The sequence below is a fragment of the Thalassophryne amazonica genome, chromosome 10 (genome assembly GCF_902500255.1).
Source record: "Thalassophryne amazonica chromosome 10, fThaAma1.1, whole genome shotgun sequence".
NCBI classification, from domain to species: domain Eukaryota; kingdom Metazoa; phylum Chordata; class Actinopteri; order Batrachoidiformes; family Batrachoididae; genus Thalassophryne; species Thalassophryne amazonica.
Window position 1 is genome coordinate 938,513 of NC_047112.1, and position 25,939 is coordinate 964,451.

The window sequence follows — 25,939 nt, forward strand, 5'->3', positions numbered from 1 at the left end:
GGTTTTCCAGGAGATGTTGAAAATGTATCAGTAGATGAAAATTTAATTTGGTTTCTGGGGCCCCACAAGGCCCTAGAGCCCGGTTCCTCGGGGGGGAGACCCCCTTCGAATTTTCCTCGGATTTCACAATTTTCATTTCACAGCCCTGGTTGAGACACCAGCTGATCAGTTCCATGGTTAATCCAAATCTTAATTTGAAGAATTCACAGTCTGGTGAAGCTGGGACATTGAAGGTCGGAGCAGAGATGGAAAGAAAGGAGGAGAGGGGAGGAATGCAGCTGTCCTTGTCGGAGTCCCAAGCTGTTGGGTGCTCTGGTACCATGTACACTTATGAGCATCCTTATATTCTGACATGGTGTTTGTTATGGACAGTCCATGACAAGTACAGAAGTCAAATAACAAACAACCATTCGTGTTTAGATCAGGAAGTCCATTCCTCCCAATCACTCCTCTCCAGGTTTCTACGTCATTGCCCACATGTGTGCTGAAGTCCCCCAGCAGAATAGTGGAGTCCCTTACTGGAGCCCCATGCAGAATTCCATTCAGGGACTCCAGGAAGGCTGAATACTCCAAACTGCTCGGTACACATGCACAGGGAGGTGGCCCTCTCATCTACCAGTGTAAACTCCAATGTAGCTGCTCTCAGCTAGGAACTCGTGAGTATTCTCACACCCACCTGGTGCTTCACACCCTGGCCAACTCCAGAGAAGAATATGGTCCAACTCCTATCAGTGAGAGTGGTTTTGGAGCCGAGGATGTGCGTGGAGGTGAGGATGTTTGCATGAATCACCAAGTTCACACAGATCATTAAAAATAAACACAACACTTACAGACATACAGCTGAACACACAAAGTAGTCTATATTAATATTTTATTGAATATGGCTGCATGAAGTATCTGACACTTTCTCACACAGTCACACACATGCACGCACAGACACACACACCTTAATCAATATTGTTTAACTTTGTGGGAAAAAAATGCCAAGAATATTAGGTAGTAAAAATAACTAAATGAAATAAGTCAGTTTGATCATAAAATTAAAAAAGAAAGTTGTGTTGAGTATGACAATTCTTGTTCATGCAGACTTAGTAGGTCATAATTTCCTACGACATTGAATGTCAATTCTGAGACTGTTCTGTAAATATTCATTCATACACTTAAGAATGTTCATGTTCTGAGTTCATAAAAAACTTGTTCTGTAAATAGTTCTCTTACTGTTGTGATCAAAAACATTGATTTGAATCTCAATTTTGAGTCTGTTGTGTAAATAGTTTTCAAATAAACAATAAATATAGCAACTTCTGATCAATCCATATCAATTTCAGACTTAAAATAATGTACTGATTTAAGCCCCACCCATTTCAGGTTAAACCATGCCCACTTCGGTTTAGGCTGCGCCCACTATAAGTACAGATACGGATACAGATGATTTAGGTGGCTGAACGGATACAGATAGTGGTGTACTCGTTCATCCCTAGTGCTTAGCTTGCTCTAGATTTTGCTACATGTTTAGGTTTTCTTGGTGCACAATAGGGCTGCCATGATTAATCAACTACTCATGATTATGTCGACTGTCAAAATTGTCAGTGACTAATTTAATAATCAGTCATAGTTTTTTTTTTATTTTTTTTTTTTAGCTTTTCTGTCTTTGATGCATATGCGCAGTACAGGTAATGGAGGCCAGCCGTGAGGAAATGTTATGCCCAAACAGTATCTTGGCTACCCAGAACGAAGCTCAAAATTTTGGGAGCATTTTAAATTAAAGAGAAAAAAGTGCAAAATTTGTAAGGCAGTACTTGCCTTCCACAGCAGTACAACGGAAACGCAGGAGCATCTGTTGTCATGTTCATGGATCAGCGACATGTTGTCGCTGATTCTGATGAAGAGGGACAGTTGTCTCTGTAAGCTAATTGGCTAGTTAGCCGCAAACATTAACGTCTGTAGTAAGCAACATCACTTATATTGATAGCTGTAAATGTTAACATTGACGATGATTTCATTAGGCTTAGCACATGTTGTATTTGCTGTAACGTTATAACAGGGATGTCATGTTTGAATAGGAAATGTGATAACGCTAACGTTTTATAATGCTACATTAAAGTACTAAAAATGTTTCTCTTCAATGCATGACTTTGATACCAAGCCAACAACATGCACATCTCAGCAAGCAAATATTGTCTCTGAAGCAATCTTGAACATGTTGGTGACTGACATGAGAACCCTGTCCATGGTTGGCGATAAAGGTTTCAGTTGTCTTTATTTTTTTAGTTAGCACAAACCATAAACACTTCAAGCTTGAAGCTAATAATGGTTATATAAGAGCAGCTGCATGCTGTATGCCACAATTTACGCACCATCTGATTAGCTGACTACTTGCAAAAATAATCGGTACCTTGTCAATTATCAAAGTAATCGTTTGTGGCAGCCCTAGTCCACAACACTTTATATTAATCTTGCACAATGTTGACAGAAAGGGTGGCCCTCTTAGAGAGCTGTGTCCACAAGTTAGAGTAGCTTCTTAATTTAGTGGAGTTCGACATCACGGGCAGTCCAGATGAGCTTACTGTCTGGCTGGCTAGTGCAACTGTTAGCACTAGCTTAGCTCCACCGGCTAAAGATGACGGCTTTCGGACTGTTGTTAGGCAGAAGAACTCCCAATACATTCGGTGCCCGGTTGTGGTACCCGGTTCACAGTCACCACTGGTAATTGTTAATCATTTTTCAGCCTTGCGTATGCCTGTTGATAGCCTTCTAAGCCCACGGGTGACTTCTACCCCATCTCCAGGCCAATACCCTGTGCGTTAGTGATGGGAGATTCTATCACCTGCAGAGTTAGATTTCAGACTCCAGTTGACATTAAGTGTCAGCTGGCACCTTTGGGTGCCGACCTTGCACAAAGATAGTCAGACAAACACAACACTAGATATAGCTACATAGTTATTCATGTCAGTGCCGATATTGGGATCAGACAATTGGAGGTCACAAAAGTGGATAACTGGCCCTCTTTATGGGGTAGCTGTGACTTGCTGATGCCGGATGGCCTTCACCCTACTGCAGGGCTGTGAAAACTCCATGGAATTCTGCGGATTTCATTGTGGGTGGAGGGGTTGTTCGTGCTATACTCTGTAATCATGAGTTGCTGAGTTTGTAAAATGCTTACCGCAAAGTTTTTTTTTTTTTTACAACATTGCACAAGTTTTATAAATTTGTGGACACTGATCTGTATAACACATGCAAATCAGATCAGTTTCTGCTCAGTAAAACGCCTCACTCAAAGCGTGGTTGTTACGACAGTTGTTGTAAAGTGGGACTGGTTGGTTGCTACGGCGATGCTGTGTGCCTGCTGCAAGACGCTGTTCTTAAGCTAAAAGTAGCATGTGGACATTGCATACTTTTAGAGCTATCAAGATTTTAAAATAATAATTTTGCGTATGTTTTTGTCACAGAGCAGCGTTGGACAGATGGAAGATGGCAAGAAAGACCGTGTGGAAAAAGTTTGATATGGAATCAAGAATCCATGGAATTGGCGCTGGTTTGAATTTGAAGTCATCTTCATGAACACACCCAAAAGATAAAAGAAACGGGAACGCAAACTGCATCTTGCCCCTTCAGGAAACATGGCAAGAATTTTTCTCTGGAAAATAAACTTTGTGCTGTTCAAACAGGATTTCAGACAAGTTTGTGTGACTTTTTTTTATGTAGAGTTTCTTTCATGGGAAAAAAGACACTGTGGCTTTTAACAGATTTACAGGAATTCACTCAAGAATGTGACTTTTTTTACAATAAGGTATGTTTTTAATATATTCCCATGATTTTCAAAATAACTTACAAACTTTCACTGTGGTTTTTGAAATGCTTTAACAGTGTTTTCAGTCTTCATGAATTTATTGTAGTTTAGTTGAGTTAATACATAATTTGGTTTACAATTAAATGGAAAATTGGTAACACTTTATATTAACTGCACGCTATAAAGCATTAGTAAATCATTTATAAAGTGTAAGTAAATGTTTAAGTAACTACTTGTAAAACATTTACAAAGCTTTCTTTTTTATTAGTTACTCATTGGTAAGAACATAAATAGATGGCTTAATTATTAATAACAATATGTAATGTTTTTATAAAACATTTACAAATGGTTTTGTAATTCTCAAACATTTAAGAAAAGTTGATCATTAATAGTTCATTTACAAATGTAAAATCAGACACTATTCATTAGTGATAAAAATACTTTACAAATCATGTTTTTATTGTCTTTACATTTTCTCCTCACAAATTAATCCTTTACTAAGCATTAATAAACCATTAGTTGATGCTCAATGTATCTTTTATGTACCATTTGTTAATAATGTACAAAGCTCAAGTCTCTTTCCCCATTACTATAAGTATGCAATTGTAAAGAGTACAAATTTGTTGTATAACTCATTTGTATATGCTTAACATATATTTTAAACACAATCTTGACCAATTCACTTTATGTCCATTTATAAATGCTTATCAACGCATTAATAAAATTAAAAATACTATTATAAAGCCTTTACAAGCTGTTAGTAAAGTATTTTGTGAGAGCTTAATTAAAGTGAAGGTTAAATTTGCATTATAACTCATTTGTAGATGCTGTTTATTTGTGTTAAGCAGAGTCACCAACAGTTGACCAATAGACCGTATCAGAGTTCTGCGCGCGCAGGGGTTGATGGGATGCCAGTGTTACAAACAAACCTCTGAACTCTACACTACGTTCAAACAAACCCGTGCCTCACACGCTTCGGCAAAACACTTCAGTATCGCTCATGAGCGCGCCCTTCAAGGACATTTTGCAATTAAAGTAAGAAGAATAAATGTTTTCTGGTAGGAAATGAAAAAGTGGGCAAGTGAAAAACTTCTTCAGGCAGGTAAAATGGTCACCAGCCTGCACGAAACAGGCGCATGAAAAAGCTTAATGGCGCTGTAGTGGAGGAGGGATCAACAAGCACTAAAACAGGCAGAAAATCATGAAGAAATAAGCTTTATTATCACACACCTGCTTTAGCTCATAGTCAAGTTGAAGTGTTTTGTTTGGGTGCAATTCTGTCCGTTTCCCATCAGTAAAGTGTACACTGCAGACATGAGAATTATCCAGTTCTTTACATTGCTGGACTCCAGCTGCTGCTTTCTGTTCACTAACTTTGTCCATTCTGCTATCCTGGCTGGCTCAGTTGGGAATGGGAATAGCTGAAATGGCCTTGGGCAATTACAATCCCCAGATGCAAACCTGCAGTTGTGTAGTCCACACACACTGCTTCCATCTCTCAATAGATTATGTGCTTTTCCCACAGTCTTTCACTGCACATATCCTGCCCGTCTTGCCTCTACTACCAGTTGAACATCTGCTGCTGGTCTGGGAGCTGTGGATCACTGAAGTCCAAGTGTTGAGAGTGAGATAAGCATGAATCGCAGATGTAAACAAAGCATGATGCAACAGTAAGCAGTGTCTGACGTGTACGTGGGTTTGTTTATAACGATAGCGGCGACCGGAAGTGGATTCGCGTCATGCGCACTCGGAACTTCGAATCGGTCTATTCACTTTTATATATCCATTCATAGATACTTAACGCATATTTTGTTTTGAGGAATTGGTACAGCGGTATTAGACAGACTGCGGGTTCATTCTTCGCGAAATGTTAGTGTTTGGTTAGGAGGTGATGTTGATTTGAGAGTAATTGCACCGCCATTAGTTGCTAATCGATAACTAAACGTGGGTTCAGAACGGGTCACCATTAGCCGCTAAGCGATAGCGGCTAATCGGCTAACTGGTATTAAAAAACTAACTAGGTTTTACTTCAGACGATATAAATTCATATCGATCAAGCGGGTAACCACTCGGACGGAAACAGTGTCCGCTTGATGATTTTCAACCTTAGAATATGTTAAGCAGTTAGATTAGGTACGACAGTGGTTAGCCTATGCAGCTTTAGCCTAGCTTTCGCTAACACTTACGCGCATAGCCGATTAACGATCGTTTTTGGTGAGGTGTCCACTGGAAGTGTGCGTGAGGATGCCAGTGATTAAGCAACATTAATCCATACGGCCTGAAAAATGGTTAAAACCAGTTTTGTTTTGTTTTTTTATTCTAATGTTTCTTCTCTGACCTTTTTCGACAATGATAACAGAAACAGGTGTCGTAGGATGTCTTCCTTGCCATTTTAATTTGTTGAAAAATTGTGTGATCTCCTGCCATCTGTCGGTGATATAGTTTCATTTGCACTTGGTGTTGCAGCCATTTGTCGGCGAGGTAAATAAAATCACATCTTATTTGGTTTGAAAAAATAGGTTTATAGTCCTTGAAATGATTGGGTGCTTAAAATTAAGAAATTTAATTAATAAAACATAAAATAAATAAAACATTGGGTGCTAAACATGAAAATTAAGAAACTGAATAAAAATAAGCACTAATAAATAAATAATAAAATTAAAAAAGGTTACCGGGAAAAAGCTAAAAAGGAAAAAAGAAAGAATTAGAGAACAGAGAGCAGGTAGCAGCTAAAAGAACAGAAGAGGAATGTGATGAACAAATAGATGCAGAGAGAAGTCATTATTTGGGGACTCTTAAATGTTTTATAGAGAATTAAAAAATCAAATGTTTTATAAAGACATTACATATTTTATTATTAATAATTATTAAGCCATGTATTTATGTTCTTATCAATGAGTAACTAATAAAAAAGAGTGCTTAATGATTTGCGAGGAAAAAAAAGACAATAAAAATATCATTTGTAAAGTATTTTTAGCACTAATGAACAGTGTCTGATTTTACGTTTGTAAATGGTAGACTATTAATGATCAACTTTTCTTGAATGGTTTATAGAGAATTAAAAAATATTCATAAATGTTTTATAGAGAATTAAAAAATAAATGTTTTATAAATACATTACATATTTTGTTATTAATAATTATTAAGCCATCTATGGTCTTACCAGTGAGTCGCTAATAAAAAAGAATGCTTTGTAAATGTTTTACAAGTAGTTACTTAAGCATTTACTTACACTTTATAAATGCTTTACTAATGCTTTATAGCATGCAGCTAATATAAAGTGTTACTGGAAAATCATTCTAGGTCCTGTTTCCATGTCATATTCGGTTATTTCAACATTATCATTGACAGTTTGAATGAAAGGTTGAATCTGGGATCATTTAAATATTTGCTTCTTCTGAGATTTTTTTTGTAAGAGGAGATGCTGAAAACGTATCATTAGATGCAAAATTAATTTGGTTTCTGGGGTCATGCGGGCCCTAAACCCTTCCTCCTGGGGGGCTGCACCCCAGACCCCCTGAAAATTTTCCTCGGATTTCACAATTTTCGCTTCAGAGCCCTGCTACTGGAGAAGCTGCCAACATCTTATATGCAAACATAGAGTGCTACACGGAGGGTAACATTAGGACTGTAAAACTGAGGGTGCCCCACTAGCTGTTTCTGTGGCGTCAAATATTCCGTGTCTGCTACCTTCAACATGCATGAAACTTCATAACTCCAAACTGAATTTCATGCATCTTATGCCTGGTTCACATGGCACGATAATTCCGCCGATAGTCAGGGATAAGGACGCCCACGACTATCGTGATGGCTTTAAACATAATCTTATCAGTTATTGCTGCCATGTGTGGTGTGTTAAGAGCGCTCTGATCTTTCGGAAGGACTTCAGTACTGCTCAGACCGCAAATCGGGGATATTCAACATGTTGGATTGTCTTGGCCTGATATCCCAGCGTGTGTTGTGTCCTCCAACCACAAAAGAGCACACGGCCTGCAGAATGCAACATGCAGCCAATCAGAAAGTGAGGTGACGGGCGCACGGCGCGGAATCCAAAATCAAAACGGCTGTTACGGCGCAGCAGAAAATCCGGTGGTCACGCTGTCTCCACTCCTTTAAAGAACGCCTTTTCTTTTTGTATCCTTTTTTTTCTCTGTTAGAAATAGCCCACAGACTGTCTGTTTATTCTGAAGTCACGTTTAATCTCGAGAGGTTTTGCAAGATTTCTTGTCTGACCTGAAAATGTTCGTGTGTCATATCTGTTTGTGTGTGGTGTGTTGTCTTTATCATGTGGCTGCACAACACACGCTGTACAACCAACCTTGTTAGATCTGACTTTTTTTTATCTCTGTGTGTGGTCTCTGTTATTGGAAACCTACAGGTAATTTTAAAATCTTGCCGACTGAACCAGGCATTATATATTACTCTAGAACCACCCCCAAATCCCAGTAGACAAAATGTCTACCCCAATGAGGTTCTTAGTTTGGGTTCATTAACATACGATCACTGTCCTCAAAATCGCTGATAAGTGAAATCACTGTTGATTGATGATCTAATTATGGGTCACCACTTACATATGATTGGTTTATATTAAACATGGCTTAATCCTCTGGGGCCGATGCCGTCGTATACGACTGCTGAGACCAAGTTTTACTAAATAACTTTTTAATGATATGAGATAGAAACTTTTTTTTTTTTGCTTAAAAGTTAACTGCGGACATTCGAGCCAGCCGTCTACCATCTTTGTACTCCTCATAGAAGCTGTGTGATGACGTGCCCAATGAGAGTGTCCAATCGGAATTGGCTCACCGTCACATGGTTTTCCGAAATCCAGTCGTAGGGCAGATTTACCTCACATGATAAACCAAAGATTGTTTTTAGGAGTGATGTGTTACTAGTTGGCCGTTTGAATAGCTCCCTGGCTGCTGGCTCCAATGCGCCCTACGCCATTACGCACAGCGATCAGTGAAAGTGAGCAGACGGAGGGCCTCTGATGACAATCTCACGTGCTCAAACAGTGTGTGAGTATCAGGATTGCGCCACTATTTTGCCTGTGAATGTTATTGGATAAGCCTGTGGCAAGCTCTCTCGCTCTGGCGTAAAGCACTGTTTACCATATCAATGGAGCGTGAGGGAGGGGCTGCTCCTCAAACTGAATGAGCCTCGAAGTGTGAATGTTGCTTTCAGAGCAGGAGAGAACAAACACACAGTCAACTTAGAAGTAGAAGTTTGTAATGTGACCTTTGTGTAATAGCAGACAGAAATTGCTTTGAGATGAAGAAAAACAAAATGCATAGACCATTTTGTATATATTGTTCAAAATGTGCATTTGTGTTTATTGTTTGAACCTTTTTGTTGTAAAGTCTTTCACACAAGAGCCTAAATTACCTTTATAAAGTGTCAAAACAGTTGTTTGTTATAGTTTGCTGTGTGTTTTGAATAAATGTGTGTGGAAAATTATTTTCCGCTTTACTTTTTCCTTTCTTGGGGTGGTGGCCAAGTGGTTAATGCACTTGGTTTCAGTTCAGAAGGCTCCGGGTTCAAATCCCACCCCTGACACATTTCTCCATGTAATGTGGAGTTGCGTGAGGAAGGTCATCCGGCATAAAACCTGTGCCAATTCAACATACAGATCCACCTTGGATTTGCTGTGGCGACCCCGAGTGCAAACAAGGGAGCAGCCGAAGGGACTTACTTTTTTTACTTTCTTATTTCTGATTGTAAACATGTATTATCAATCAATCAATCAGCATTTATTTCTAAAACGCTTTACAGCACCAAGTGGTGCCCAAAGCACTTAACATTAAAAACACAAATTCACAAAATAAAACACATATACAATAAAATTTAAAACGGCGCATAAAAACAGAACGTCACCTCCCCGCTAGGTGTTAAAAGCCAGTTTAAATAAATAAGTCTTTAACTTAGATTTAAAAAGTGCTCAGTCAGGAATAGTACATAATTCAAGAGGTAGCTCGTTCCGCAGTCTGGGGCCAGCTAACGCGAAAGCATGATCACCCCAGCGTTTACATTTTGACCTCGGAACATCTAAGTAAAGCTGGCCAGACGCCCTTAATGTCCTACTGTAGGTGTGCAAAGTTAAAATTTCAGACAAGTAGGGAGGTGCAAGGCCATAAATAGCTTTAAAAACAAACACTAAAATCTTAAAATCAATTCTAAAACGAACTGGAAGCCAGTGGAGTGAGTACAGGACGGGCGTAATGTGCTCACGTCTAAAAGTGTTTGTTAAAAGACGAGCAGCAGCATTCTGCACCAACTGGAGACGTGCAAGAGACAACTGATTAATGCCCGAATAAAGTGCATTACAATAATCAAGTCTGGAGCTGATGAAAGCATGAATGGTCGTCTCAAGATCACGTCTACTGAGAAAGTGCTTTATTTTAGCCAAAAGGTGAAGTTGGGAAAAACTAGCTTTAACAACAGAGTTTATCTGTTGATTGAACCTCAAACAGCTGTCAAATATCACTAACAAATTCTTCACAGCTGGTTTTACATAGTTAGCCAAAGCACCAAAATTTGGTGTTACCACATTTGGTATGACAGAGCGCTCAAACACCATGATCTCAGTTTTACCATCATTCAGGTAAAGGAAGTTTTGGGACAGCCACTGCTTTATATCGCGAATACAATTAAATAATGATGACAAAGCATCACTCCCATTAGTCCTCACAGGCAGATTTCTAGATCATCTGCATAATAATGAAAGGACAGGTTGTGCTGGGTTATAACTGACCCCAATGGCAGAATGTACAAAGAGAATAGGTGTTTTATAAGTGTATTACTCTTATAAAACCCCACTATAGCATATTATATAGATTCTAAAAGTACAGGTTGTCCTGAAAAAAGACATAAAACTTGATTGTGGGATGCAGGGAGAGCTGTTAACAGCAATAATAAAACATTTATTGCCAGGCGAGTGAACTGTCCAAAAAATGCCCTCGGACCCCAGAGGGTTAAACCTGCTGTCCTCCCCTTAAATGAAGCCTGCCCACTGGCGTACACATTTAGTCATGCCCTTCATGATACGAAGCGGGTGTGGGGGGGTTGCTCTAATTCATAAATCTGGGTTTACTTACTGGCTCTTGGGGTCTATAATATATATCTGATTGTTGGTGACTTCAACATTCATATAAATAAGCCTCTGACCCCTCTGCCAATCATTCAGGGACATTGTGGATGTATTAGGATTCCAGCAATGTGTTCAGGGTTTCATTCACATTTGTGGAAAAACCCTGGATCTAACTCTGGATCTGTTCCTTGTTCGTGGTATCGCTCTCACATATGTTGGCATTGTGCCGCTTGTGTCAGTGGTTTCACATCACCCACTTATTAAATTTACAGTCTCTTTGCCTTGTTCACTGGAGCAAGAAACTTAGTTATCGTCACGGCAACACATCAACTCTGCCTGATAGCATCACTTTTGGAAAAATGACCATTCACTGGACAGCTTAAACTCAGCGCTCACAACCATACTCAACATGATTGGTCCACCTACATTAAAACTGTACCCCCCTCCCAAGCACAGTCACCTTGGTTCAGTGATTACTTTTGTGGCCTCAAGCATAAGGCTTGAGGTCTAGAATGAAAATGGCATTGTTCAAAACTGGAAGTATTCCACCTCGCATGGTGTGAGGCTGTCTTTGACTATAATCATGCAGTGTTGGCTACAAAGCGCGCCTATTACTCTGATTTTATCAACAAAAACAAGCATAACTCAGCGTTCTGGTTCGACATGGTGGCAACACTTATTCATGGACAACCACCTGTAAGTCACTCTCCTTTTACAGCACAAGATTTCTCAGGTTACTTTGAAAAGAAATAGATGACATTGGGTTAAATATTTCCCAGCATGCCTTAATCTGGCCAACTGTTAGAATGGCCGAAGCAGTGGGTCACCCCTCTGGGTCTGGTCTGCTTGAGTGTTCTTCCTCAATATCAACAGAGGGATTATTTTCTTGCCACTGTTGCCTGTGTGCTTGCTCAGGGGAGTTGGTGATGTTAGACCTTCCTCTTGTGAAGCAATTTGAGGCAGCTTTGTTGTGATTTGTCGCTATGTAAATAAAATGAATTGAATTGAAACATTACAATTAGTAAGATGATGATGATAATATACAAGGTCTGTCAATAAAGTATAGGTCCTTTTTATTTTTTTCAAAAACTATATGGATTTCATTCATATGTTTTTACGTCAGAAATGCTTGAACCCTCGTGCGCATGCGTGAGTTTTTCCACGCCTGTCGGTGACGTCATTCGCCTGTGAGCATTCCTTGTGGGAGGAGTCGTCCAGCCCCTCGTCGGAATTCCTTTGTCTGAGAAGTTGCTGAGAGACTGGCGCGTTGTTTGATCAAAATTTTTTCTAAACCTGTGAGACGCATCGAAGTGGACACTGTTCGAAAAATTAAGCTGGTTTTCAGTGAAAATTTTAATGGCCGATGAGAGATTTTGAGGTGTTTCTGTCGCTTTAAGGACTTCCCACGGTGGGAGACGTCGCGCAGCGCTCTCAGCCGCCGTCGTCAGCCTGTTCAAGCTGAAAACCTCCACATTTCAGGCTCTATTGATCCAGGACGTCGTGAGAGAACAGAAGTTTCAGAAGAAGTCTGTTTCAGCATTTTATCCGGATATTCCACTGTTAAAGGAGATTTTTTTAGTGAAAGACGTGCGGACGGGTCCGCGCGTCGGGATGCAGCCGCCGCGACGCTCCGCCACAGGAAAAACACCTCCGTTGGAAGCCTTAAGGACAAGTTGGAACATGTCCTGCTGTTAAACAATTTCTCATATACTCACTCCACTGAAAGCCATCAAAAGCCACCTGGATTTTACAAATGGTTATCAACACGGAGCCGCACCGCGTCGGCTGCGTCCCGACACGCGGACCCGTCCGCATGTCTTTCATTAAAAAAATCTTTAACAGTGGAATATCCGGATAAAATGCTGAAACCGACTTCTTCTGAAACTTCTCTGTTCTCTCACGACGTCCTGGATCAATAGAGCCTGAAATGTGGAGGTTTTCAGCTTGAACAGGCTGACGACGGCGGCTGAGAGCGCTGAGCGATGTCTCGCACCGTGGGAAGTCCTTAAAGCGACAGAATCACCTCAAAATCTCTCATCAGCCGTTAAAATTTTCACTGAAAACCATCTTAATTTTTCGAACCGTGTCCACTTCGATGTGTCTCACAGGTTTAGAAAAAATTTTGATCAAACAACGCGCCAGTCTCTCAGCAACTTCTCAGACAAAGGAATTCCGACGAGGGGCTGGACGACTCCTCCCACAAGGAGTGCTCACAGGCGAATGACGTCACCGGCAGGCGTGGAAAAACTCACGCATGCGCACGAGGGTTCAAGCAAGTCTGACGTAAAAACATATGAATGAAATCCATATAGTTTTTGAAAAAAATAAAAAGGACCTATACTTTATTGACAGACCTCGTATTATTATTAAATATAGTTATTTTTTCCAGTGTGTTTGAATCTAATTATTATGTGCAAAAAATATGTTTAATCTTAAATGGCTACAAAAGTACACCTTTCAGGCATTTTGGTGGAGACTTTCGTCCCATCTGCTCAAAGTGATGTTAATCAGTAAAATCACCTGCTGGAGTCAGTGGCTGCAAAGAAAACTTGCCCCCTCTTGGCCTTTTCTGTAATACTTTGGACACCACTGTTATTAAGGATCTGTGCTGTTCGAGCACATTCTTTGCTTGTCTCAGACAAATGTTAGTCAAGAGCTGTATTATTGTTTGTTTTTTGGGGCTTGCAGCAGGTGGCGCCCTAGGTGACCTCCTATATGACCTATGCCAAGAGCCGGCTCAGTGTATGTTTTACGATTGTTAATGTCTGATCAGCATTTTGTGTGTTAACAGATGTTCACATACAAAACTCCCACGTTTGAGATTTAAGCCCCCGTCATACATAGCAAGAATGTGCAGCAACCACGCCAAAACGGCAAATATTGTCATAATCGGATGCAGTCGGGAGGAAAAGAGGCGTGATCAGCCATGTCAGAATGCATCCAGATTACCTAGTCCACACCTGCATGGTGACATCCAAAGCGTATGTGGACAACAGGTAGATGACAGACTGCTGTAGACAGCCATAAAAGGCGCTGAAGGCTGCCTGATGTCCAAACGTCTGGATGACAAACATGGGACCAGAGTGGGAGGCAGCGCTGTGTTCCTCCCTTTGCACAGGCCCTGCCAGTACTGAACATCGGAGTACAACCAACATATGGACCGGACTCACGCCATATGTGTCAAAGCTGCGTCTGACGCATGCTGTGACTGCTTGACCCACTGCCAGCAAACTTTCAAAGGTGTCCAGTGACATGCGTGCACATGAACCACGTGCGCACGCTTAGTGGCTCGTGCAGCCACTAAGAGTGACAATTCCAGCCCCACTGTACGTGCATGCCTGCCACCGGACACCTTTGCTGAAAGTTTGCAGCAGTCACATCATGCGTCAGACGCAGCCTTTCCAGCGAACTTTAATTTATTTTTTGCTGACTTCAGGAGCAAAATGTAACTCTGTACACTGTGATGTCGGTTGGATTATCAGATGGGATTTAATTTTTGCATGGTTATTTGCGGTACACAGCTATCAGATGAGAGGCTTTTCACTACAGGCTGTGGTTTGGGTCCTGTGCGCCCTGCGCTGTGATTCCATGATTCTGTGATTCTGCATGGTTCCATGCTGGAGATGAGTTTCATGTTTAATAATCTTGTCACAGCCTTGGATACAGTTCCACGTCACACCTCCTACAGAGTTTAGACGGTGAGCAAGTAATAACATGTATATTACAGCTGTGAAATCTGTTCAGCTCCGTGCCTGACTGATCTCAGAGCTCAATCAACCACAATCAGATCATTTCAGATGCTGTTTTGATGCCATCAGAATATGTAGACTGCATTCAGATGACGCAAAACTGCACACAGACCACTGTCAGATATGCGTTGCATCTCAGTGGTGCCAAGAGTGTTTTGAACATGTGCAACACACTCGGGACAGCCAAGCGAATGGGTCCAAATATATCGATGCTTATAGACTGCTGTCCGTTGGTCTTCAGACCGCACCTCAATACTTCCCGATTGTGACCGGATGTGTCATTATGAAGCAATTCGGCATCAGTTGGCGTATGTGTGACGGGGTATTAGCAATGAGACTTGTTCAGATAAGTTTCTTTGATATGAAAAGCATTTCACAGATATTTCACTTGCATGTGACACTGAGCTGCTTTTGTTCCTCAGGTCAGACAATAACAACAATCTAATGTGTGCGCTGTTGAGGTGCTGATGGCATTATTTTGCCTTGGTGCTATAAAAAGAAAAAACTTCTGGCTCTGTTGTTTATTTATTTTCTGCACATCCAAATCAGTTATTGCTCTCATTAACACTTTATTTACTGGCCAAGTGAGTGACGTCAAACCAAACCTGATCAAAGTGCGATTTATTGAGATTTTAAAAGTGAATGCATTACAGGTGCTGTAGTTATTGTCAGGGCAGGCGGCTGCCCAACAACTTTAACGGCTGCATCCGCAATGCAGACTCCTAAGCAAGGCTTTGGTGTATTAAAAATCGTCGTCTTTATTCCAGGCTTAGGTTCGGAGCACAGCCAGTCAAGCAGCGGAGCGGAGGTGCAAACAGGATCAGGCAAAAGCGCAGTCATAGTTCAGCAGGGGTCAGAGGCACGAGCTAACACAGTAGTCTGGGATGAGACAAAAGACATGGTCGAGGAATACAAAGCAGAAGACGGTACACGGCTAAGCCAAACACGAGTGTGATCAAAAGGCTGGAATGTGTTAAGAGCAATTACAAACTGGCGGGGAAGTGGTGGCTGGGAGGAGATTAAATAAGACAGGAGTTAACAAGGTGTACGTGAGGAACAATCTAGAAGGGGGTGTGTTTAGTGAACAAAGATTAAACACAATACAAGATAGGGAGGAAGAGAGTGCACAAAGTGATATGATGTAGGATACAAAGATGCGTGAGCAGGTGCCAAGAGTGTGAGTTGGAAAAAAAAAAAAAAAAAACAGAGCGGACAAAATCAAGGTGTGAGACAAAGATGATAATGGGTACAGAGCTGTGGAGTGGGAACAAACCCGGAGGGGTGTGAGGGGAAATGGAGAACTATGAACAAAAGTAAAATAAAAACTGAGGGCAGAATAACATAACCAAGAACTGGGCATGAATATGAGAACTGAAAACGGAACATAATACTTGAGCAACACTAAACTAGGAAAACAAGCTATAAGAAAAACAAACTACATAAAAACAGAAGGCAAAACCCAACAAAAAGCACAACTGAAAACACAAATGAGAAAAGCAAAATAAACAACTGATAAGCAATGATCAATACTGCAAACACATTCTGGCAGAACAAAACTAGAAGAGAACTGGACAAAGGCTCAAGCATGAAAAGTAACAAAACAAAGTAACACAGCAAAACTAGAACAGAGAATAAATCACATAATGAAAAAATAACTAATACATCAAAGCTGGGGCAGGAGGTGAGCCAAATTTGGTGAGCCTTTCTGTGTTTGTGTGGGTTTCCTCTGGGTTCTCTGGCTTCCTTCCACATTTAAGGACATGCAGGTTATGTGAATTGGAAGCTTCATAACTGTCAAGGTCTCCCTTGCAACAGAGGTCTCGATCTCAATGGGCCTAACCTGGTTAAATTAGAAATGACGTGTTTAAAATATGTAAAACTTTGAACATCTTGTTTTCATTTGTCATCCTAGACCATGTGCAAAAAATGATCATTGCTCATGAAGTTTATTTTCAAATTGAAGACAAAGTAGTCTTTTTTTTTTTTTTTTTTTTTTTCTGATCTGAAAATTGATCTGATCCCCATCTTAAATCTGTGTCCAATCTGAGGTGTGGGTTTTGTGAGCTTTAACACTCCTCGTGAGGAAACAGAGTAAATTATTATAAATGGTGGAATGAAGTGCTAATCTATGGGCTCCGTGCCGAGCGGGAGAGAGTGCGTGCACTCTCTGGAAGGAGTGGCGTCCACATTCTGCTGCCCGTTCACAGGGTGACCTGGTCTCACCCACATTTTGTCTGTGCAGCAAACACGGATGGGCAGCACCTCACCATGCTGCTTGTGGGCTGTCCTTTGCTGCAAGGTGAGCACTGTCCTGGTACTGCATCCATGATTTTTCTGCAAAGAAATGTGAACAGAGGTGAAAATAATCAACACTATGTTGGAACCACAGGTACTGTTGCCCTGCTGAATACCATCTGTGGCATTGCTGCCATCGTATGCATCCACTGTCATGCTGTCTGTTGTTGCACGTGTGAGAGAAGGATTGACATCCTGAGCTTTTCTGGGTGTTTTCACATGGTGCCGGTGATCCTTTTCAAAGAGGTGTAATCTTTAGGGTGATGGTAACTTTGAAGAAGCTGCAGAATGAATGTCCAAGCTGATGGCACTTTGTGTTTGCAGAGAGGATCTGACGAGCTTTTGTCCAGCGTCTCCAAAGGCCCGTGTATAATGAGTGCCACCGGTGAGTTCCTCTTACTTTAAATGTCTTAGAATTAGCATCAGATCTGACACTCTTCAGCTGCCTTAAAACAAACCACTGTTTTTCTGATTCATTTCTTTTGTTTTTATAGTTCAGAATGAGAAAATCAATTTGGAGTTTTACTGTTCCTTGTCTCCACACTTTGGATAAAAGTGTTTTATTCACATATTGTGACACAACTGGATATGAAAAGAGTGACTGATGTATGAAAGTCTTTATTCCTGCTTCTGATCCATGTGCACATAGGAACCGCCACATGGGTTAAGAGTGGGGGAGGAAAAAAACAGCTCATCATAATCATTCAGATGTCCTGCACGCAGCAACTGTTATGTGCAACACACATAACACACAATGTTTTGTGTGTTGCACAATGTTCATGACGAATTCACACAGGTGGCACGAATGTTTGCCAGAAATTTCAGGGCTGTGAAAACTCAGCGGATCCGCGGGATTCCGCAGATTTCATCATGGGGGGGGGGGGATGTTAGTGATGTACTCTTTAATCGTGAACGTCACTGAGTTTTTAAAATGCTTATCGCAAAGAGTTCTCTTTTTTTACGACGTGTAAATTTTATAAGTCCGCGGACACTGATCTGTGTGTTACAGATACAAATCAGTTTCCTCGGATTCGCAGAGTTTCACGCAGGAAAAATGCCACTCAAAGCGTAGCAGTTACGACAGTTGTCAAGCAGGACTGATTGGTTGCTGCAGCGACGCTGTGTGGCTCCTGTGCGACGCTTAAAGTAGACCTGCATTGAAATAAATGTGGTCAGATCTCAAAGAAATAGCTGATATGTATTTATAAGACCCTTGTGAATGCAGTAAAGTAAATCTGCAAGCCCAAATTTGTAATTCAGCGGAGAAATCTTCATTTAAAAATGACAAATTTGCAGCTAAAATTTGGCCCTCAGCGAAAACTGTTTGTACATCCGGGTCATTGCAGTGACGTTCGGCAGAAGACGGAGCGCTCCCGCCTTCAGTCTGATCCCGCATTGAAATTGATTTTATCTGTTAGTAATGTTACTGTTATACACATCCTGGTTTCAGCATCCAAAAGTAAGCTGCAATGAATGTGAGATACAGCTCTGCATGCTCAGATCAGCGGCGACATCGACAGCAGGCGACGTTTTTCCCCGACGCCTCACTCTCTGCCTCTGATGCGCTTACTGAGTCTGCGTGCTCGGTAAACGCCGAAGCAGGCCACTCGCATCACCCCCGTGTCTGTTGTGCAGCCGGCACCACATCCCTGTCTGCTGAATGGAGGTGCAGCCAACTTGGCACAAGTCCAGAGACTACGCTCGCTGTTTTGATGCGGAGCGGCCGGTGACACCTGTTGCTGCAAGGACAGACTTTCCGCAGCGCTGCACATCTCGGTAATCAGAGCCGCAGAGCTCCGTGGCCGCTGAGAGAGGTTTATATCTTTTTAATGACTTGGATTCTTTGCGGGTCCCGCCTCCGTACCTCGCGACGGTAACACCGGAGGCGAAACAGTAGATTTTCATTGCGACACCACTCAATCAAACAGGCGTATGAAAAAGTCCCCCAAAATAATTTTCAAGCACAAATAAAAGAAATGTGTACTCACCAAACGTGCCGCAAGACAATATGAAGTTTTAAAAAAGTAGATCCTTCCATATAAGACAAGAAAAAGGTGCAGATGTAAATCCACAAATTACAGTTGGCGCGCGCAATGCATGCTGGGATAGGGTCTTCTCCCTGACGTCTCGGCAGCGTCCCGGATGTGATGACAGTTTTGTGGAGGGCTAAATTTTAGCTGTAAATTTGTCATTTTTAAATGAAGACTTCCCAGTTGAATGACAGATCTGAGCTTGCAGATTTACTTTACTACATTCAGAAGGATCTTATGTGTCAATGTAAGTCATTTTTTGGTCCAAAGATCTGACTGCATTTATTTCAATGCAGGTCTACTTTAAGCTAAAATTAGCATGTGGACATCCCAAACTTTTAGAGCTCTATAGTTTTTAAAAGAAGAATTGTGGAGACTGTCTGTGTCACGGAGCGACGTCGCACAGAGAGAAGATGGCGAGAAAGACTGAAAAAGTCTTATAAGGACAAGAATCCGTGGAATCGTCACTGGCTTCATCAACACACCTGAAAGATAAACGGGAAAAGTGAACTGTGCCCTCTCAAGAAACATGGGAAGAATTTTTCTCTCCCTGGAAAATAAACATTCTGCTGTTCAAACAGGATTTTAGACAAGATTGTGACTTTTTTCACTAATCTAGACTTTCTTTCATTGTAAAAAAGACATTCTGGCTTTGAATGGATTTAGGTTGCATGAATTTACACAAGAATATGTGACTTTTTACTATAAGGTATGTTATTGATATTTTACCATGATTTTCCAAATATTCTACAATCTTTAGCTGTGGTTTTTGAAATGCTGTAACAGTCTTTTCAGTCTTCATAAATTTCATGTAGTTTAATTGTTCTGAGTTAATGCATAATTTGGTTTACAATTAAAAGGAAAATCATTCCAGGTCCTACTTCCACGTCATATTCTGTTATTTCAGCATCATCACTGACAGGTCAAATAAAAGGTTGAGAAAGTATCATTAGATAAAAATTTTATTCTGGAGCCCCACAGGACCTTAGACCCCGGCTTCTGGGGAGCTGTACCAGCCCCCCTGCAAATTTTCCTCAGATTTCACAATTTTCATTTCACAGCCCTGAAATTTTGATGATTTCGAAATTTTCTTTACACACAGTTCACACACAGTTGGCAGCAGCTTAGGCCGCCTTTACTCACTGGCACGCAAGACCACGTGCCAGTGGGAGGATCAAATGATCAAATGCAAGTGTCAAGGTGCCTTTAGACGAAGAGGGTGTTTTGTCTGTTGTCTCAGACTGTAGTGAGGGGGACTTTTTATTCACAGTGATTGCCCACAGGTGACTCTGTGCAGGTCATGGGTGACTTCAGTGTGACCACTTGCAAACAGAACTTGGACCAGTTACCTGTGGTAAAAGTCAGTGGTGTAAGTGACCATATGGACCGCCTCACACAGATTGGCACTCGTGAATAATTGCAAAGTTGACCTTGTGAAGAGATGGTGACTTGTTTTTAAAATAATAACCGTGAGCTGCACTTTGTTAAAAGCTGACAGCCTGCTGCAGGCTCAGCACACTTCTAAATGGTAAATGGACTGCATTTATATTGCGCTTTTCCATCTGCATCAGATGCTCAGTGAATTTCAATTTATTTCCTTTATATATTGCCAAATCACAACAGAGTTGCCTCAAGGTGCTTCACACAGGCAAGGTCTAACCTTACCAACCCCCAGAGCAACAGTGGTAAGGAAAAACTCCCTCTGAGGAAGAAACCTCAAGCAGACCAGACCCAAAGGGGTGACCCTCTGCTTGGGCCATGATACAGACATAAATTACAGAAATAATTCACAGAACAATTCACGGATGAATATACAAGAATTGCTGTTGGTGCACAAGACAGGAGGATCAACAACACGAATACAACTCCCATCCCAAAGTGCTTTACAATAATGCCTCACATTCACCCTGATGATGATGTGCTGTCATGCAAGGTACCCATTACACACTGGGAGCAAGTAGGGGATTAAGGACATTGCCCAAGGGACCTTAGTGATTATCCAGTCAGGCTGGGATTTGAACCGAGGAGCCTCTGGTCTCAAGCCCAACGCCTTAACCACTAGACCATCACCTCCACCTTGGGTCCAAACACAAAGACTCTCTCCAAAACATCAGGGGTTGTGGACAAAATGACCATCACCTCCAGCATTCCCACTCCTTATGGTAATTCTGGGTACAGGGTTCTCCCCAGAAATTTTTATTATAGCGGTGCAGTTGGGAGCTATCACTGCGCGCACCACTTCCACTCGGTGCCCTATCCGACCTTGTGTCCTGAAGCCCAAAGACAAAAATGAAAATCTTTCAGTTTTGTTTCTGGTCTGATTCTGTGCTGAATTGTTATTTAGTTAAATTAATCTAAAATGGTTGTGTTTTCTTGACACAGTGTATGTAACAATTGTGCAATAAACTTGTTGGAAAGAAAAATATAATCTACAGAAAGACCATTTAAAACGTGGGAGATTTCAGACTTTTTTACACATTTCCGCTGCATAGTTTTCAATTTGAAAAGTTTGAATTCCCAAGTCACAATATCACTAGGCTGGGGCATTCATTTACTTCAAACTGTGAAAGGCTCAGCTTGTCCTTGTGATTCAGATTTTGACACCCCTCTATACTGTTAAAAAAAAAAAAAGGAAAAACAAAAGGTCCAGCTTTCCTCCCCGAGTCAGCAGGTGTATTTCTGGAAAATGTCTTTTTACGCTGCATCTGTCGGCATTTCTCAGCATGTGATGCACATTTTAGGAAAAGCAGAAACATCAGGCTGACACAATGAAGAAACGAACACTGCTTCATCCGATAATGAAGCTTGTGAGCTTTTATTCGAATGTAAAGGCTCGGATTTACAGAGGCTATACAGAGAGACGGGAGGCGGCACGCTTCACCACAAAACTCTTAATTTATTCAGAGTGTGTCAGATCTTGGATGCTAACATGTGGTGACGCTGCTGTTTGTGTCGCTGGACACTATTTTAGTCCCGCTGTGAGCATGCACCTGGACTGTCTCCATGACGCCGTTTCTTTACAGGCTGGACATGCAGATGGATTCTTTTTACATTGGGAAAAAGTCTGAATACGTTATTTTCAGGAGATAATGGACTTTCTATCTAGCTGTCAGAGAACTTTGTGAGGAGCTCTGCAACACCGGCTGGTGATCGCGCCCGATCCGTGTGTGGGGACTCCTTTTGCACAAAGCGGCTGCTTTGCACTGGGGTGTGCAGCCAGTACATTCTGAGTGCCGGTCCCAAGCCCGGATAAATGAGGGTTGCGTCAGGAAGGGCATCTGGCGTAAAACAAGCCAACCCAGCTATGCAAACTAAGAATCGAATTTCTATACCGGATTGGTCAAGGCCCGGGTTAACAACGTCCACCACCGGTGCTGTTGCCCAACACGGTGCCGGTGGAAATTGGGCTACTGCTGGGCAAAGATGACGAAGAAGAGGAGAACGTTTCCACAAACAGCGGGAGAAGAACAAAACTAGAAGGGTGGAAATGAGAGTGGGGACTTTGAATGTTGGTAGTATGACTGGTAAAGGGAGAGAGCTGGCTGATATGATGGAGAGGAGAAAGGTAGACATATTGTGTGTGCAAGAGACCAAGTGGAAGGGAAGTAAGAGCAGGAGCATCGGCAGTGGGTACAAGTTGTTGTACCATGGTGAGGACAGGAAGAGAAATGGTGTTGGGGTCATTTTAAAGGAAGAGTATGTTAAAAGTGTGTTGGAGGTTAAACAAGTGTCTGACAGGGTGATGAGTGTGAAGTTGGAAATTGAAGGGGTGATGATGAATATCATCAGTGCATATGCCCCACAGGTAGGTTGTGAGATGGAGAAAGATTTCTGGAGTGTGTTAGATGAGGTGATGGAGAATGTGCCCAAGCATGAAAGAGTGGTGATAGGAGCAGACTTCAATGGGCATGTTGGTGAAGGGAACAGAGGTGATGAGGAAGTAATGGGTAGATATGGTATCAAGGATAGGAATGGGGACAGATGGTAGTTGATTTTGCTAAAAGGATGGAAATGGATGTGGTGAACACCTACTTTAAGAAAAGGGAGGAGCACAGGGTAACATATGAGTGGAGGAAGGTGCACACAGGTGGATTACATTTTTTATAGGAGCTGCAACCTCAAATAAATCAGACTGTAAGGTGGTGGCAGGAGAGAGTGTCGCTAGACAGCATAGGATGGTGGTTTGTAGGATGACTTTAGAGGTAATGAAGAAGCTCCTCAACAAAGGATCAGATGGTGGAAGCTGAAGGAGGAAGACTATTGTGTGAAATAGTGAGCAGGTGAGAGAAGCACTGGTTGGAGGGGAAGCAATTTTGGACAACTGGAAAAGTACTGCAGATGTGGTGAGGGAGACAGCTAGGACAGTACTGGGTATGATATCTGGACAGTGGAAGGAAGACAAGGAGATTTGGTGGTGGAATGAAGAGGTCCAGGAAAGCATAAGGAGAAAGACATTGGCGAAAAAGTTTTGGGATAGTCAGAGAGATGGAGAAAGTAGACAGGAGTACAAGGAGATGCGGCGTAAGGTGAAAAGAGAAGTGGCAAAGTGAAGGAAAAGGCATATTGCAAGCTGTACAAGAAGTTGAATAGTAAGGAAGGAGAAAAGGACTTGTACCGATTGGCCAGACAAAGGGACAGAGCTGGAAAGGATGTGCAGCAGGTTAGGGTGGTAAAAGATGCACATGGTAATGTGCTGACAAGTGAGGAGTGTGTGCTGAGAAGGTGGAGGGAATATTTTGAAGAGTTGATGAATGAAGAAAAGGAGCGAGAAAGGCTGGATGATGTGGTGAGAGTAAATCAGGAAGTACAAGAGATTAGTAAGGAAGAAGTGAGGGCTGCGATGAAGAGTGGAAAAGCAGTTGGTCCAGATGACAGTCCAGTGGAGGCGTGGAAATGTCTAGGAGAGATGGCAGTAGAGTTTAACCAGATTGTTTAATAAAATCTTGGGAAGTGAGAGGATGCCTGAGGAGTGGAGACAAAGCGTGCTGGTTTCTATTTTCAAGAACAAGGGTGATGTGCAGAGCTGCAGTAACTACAGAGGCATAAAGCTGATCAGCCACAGCATGAAGTTATGGTAAAGAGTAGTAGAAGCTAGGCTTAGAAAACAGGTGAAGATCTGTGAGCAGCAATATGGTTTGATGCTGAGAAAGAGCACTACAGATGCAATGTTTGCTCTGAGAATACTGTTGGGGAAGTATAGAGAAGGACAGAAAGAGTTACATTGTGTGTTGGTGGACTTAGAAAAAGCTTATGATAGGGTGCCAAGAGAAGAGCTGTGGTATTGTATGAGGAAGTCTGGAGTGGCAGAGAAGTAAGTTAGGGTAGTACAGGACATGTACAAGAATACTGTGACAGCAGTGAGATGCGCAGTCGGAATGACAGACTGATTCGAGGTGGGATTACACCAAGGATCAGCTCTGAGTCCTTTCTTGTTTGCAGTGGTGATGGACAGGTTGACAGATGAGATCAGACAGGAGTCCCCATGGACTATGATGTTTGCAGATGACATTGTGATCTGTAGTGAGAGTAGAGAGCAAGTTGAGTCTAGTCTGGAGAGGTGGAGATATGCTTTGGAGAGAAGGGGAATGAAAGAGAGTCCATGTGTGTGAATGAGAGGGAGCCCAGTGGAATAGTGCAGTTACAAGGAGTAGAAGTGGTGAAAGTAGATGAGTTTAAATATTTGGGGTCAACTGTTTAAAGTAACGGAGAGTGTGGTAGAGAGGTGAAGAAGAGAGTGCAGGCAGTGTGGAGTGGGTGGAGAAAGGTGGCAGGAGTGATTTGTGAGCGAAGAGTGAAGGAGAAAGATTACAAGACAGTAGTGAGACCAGCTATGTTGGACGGCTTAGAGACGGTGGCACTAACAAAAAGACAGGAGGCGGAGCTGAAGATGTTGAGATTTTTTTGGGAGTGACAAGAATGGACAACAGTAGGAATGAACATATCAGAGGGACAGCTCAGGTGGGACGGTTTGGAGACAGTCAGAGAGGAGAGACTGAGATGGTTTGGACATGTGCAGAGGACGGACCCAGGGTATATAGAGAGAAGGATGCTGAGGATGGAGCCACCAGGCAGGAGGAGAAGAGGGAGGACAAAGAGAAGGTTTATGGATGTGCTGAGGGAGGACATGCAGGTGGTTGGTGAGACAGAGGAAGACACAGAGGACAGGGTGAGATGGAAACAGTTGATCTGCTGTGGCGCCCCCTAACGGGAACAGCCGAAAGACGAAGTGGAAAGCGGCTGCTTTACCGTGACGGCATCAAAATTAACAGTTATCACTAAAAACGAATCATCCTAACTCCACAGCACACTCATGTAAACTTTGTAATTAATCTGTGGGTCCGTTTTTAACGTAGCAGCATTCAAGTGTGCAGTTTCCTCTAAGAAACGCTGTCAGAAACACTTTGAAATGTTCTGATTTCAGTGTGACACTTTTTTTAAAACATAGAAGAATGGAAATAATGCACGCCACTATCCAGCAACAAAATCTCAGTGTGTCTCGGTACCTGAATAATTTTGAATTCCGTTCTGCCTTCTTCCTAAAAGCCTCCCTGTTCACTGTCACAGAAGCTGCAATATCGTTCTTAGCCTCTGGTTGGATCGATCCCACAACACACAGCGTTGATCGAGTCGGCTGTGCACCTGCCTCCGTGAGCTCGGCTCCTGTAATCGTAGCATGTTGACAATGCAAACTTTAAGAGCTCTCAAGTTTTTAAAAGAAGAATTTTGCAGCATTTCTGTGTCATGGAGCGACATCAGACAGAGCGAAGATGGCAAAAAAGACGGTTTGAAAAAGTTTGGCAAGGATAAGAATCCGTGGAATTGTCGCTGGCTTGATGAACATAGAAAAAAAACGGGAATAGCGAACTGTGCCATCAGGAGACACGGTAAGAAAATAAACATTGTGCTGTTCAAACAAGATTTTATGAAAGATTATGTGACTTTTTTTTCTAATCTAGACTTTTTCATTGGAAAAAAATGTATGGTGGCT

At 41.9% G+C, this 25,939-nt stretch overlaps 1 protein-coding gene across 6 annotated transcripts in view; it reads left to right on the plus strand.

Moving 5' to 3' along the window:
• LOC117518201 (polypyrimidine tract-binding protein 1-like) overlaps nucleotides 1-25,939 on the plus strand; it is a 131,854-nt gene that overhangs the window by 40,933 nt on the left and 64,982 nt on the right. For 2 of the 6 annotated variants that reach the window (XM_034179261.1, XM_034179262.1), the window contains exon 3: nucleotides 17,246-17,306. In XM_034179261.1, coding sequence (XP_034035152.1) covers nucleotides 17,246-17,306 — 61 coding nt within the window. Of the gene's footprint in view, nucleotides 1-16,695; nucleotides 17,168-17,245; nucleotides 17,307-25,939 lie in introns of those variants that run through there. The other 4 variants (XM_034179260.1, XR_004562921.1, XM_034179259.1 and 1 more) reach the window with 4 other exon arrangements.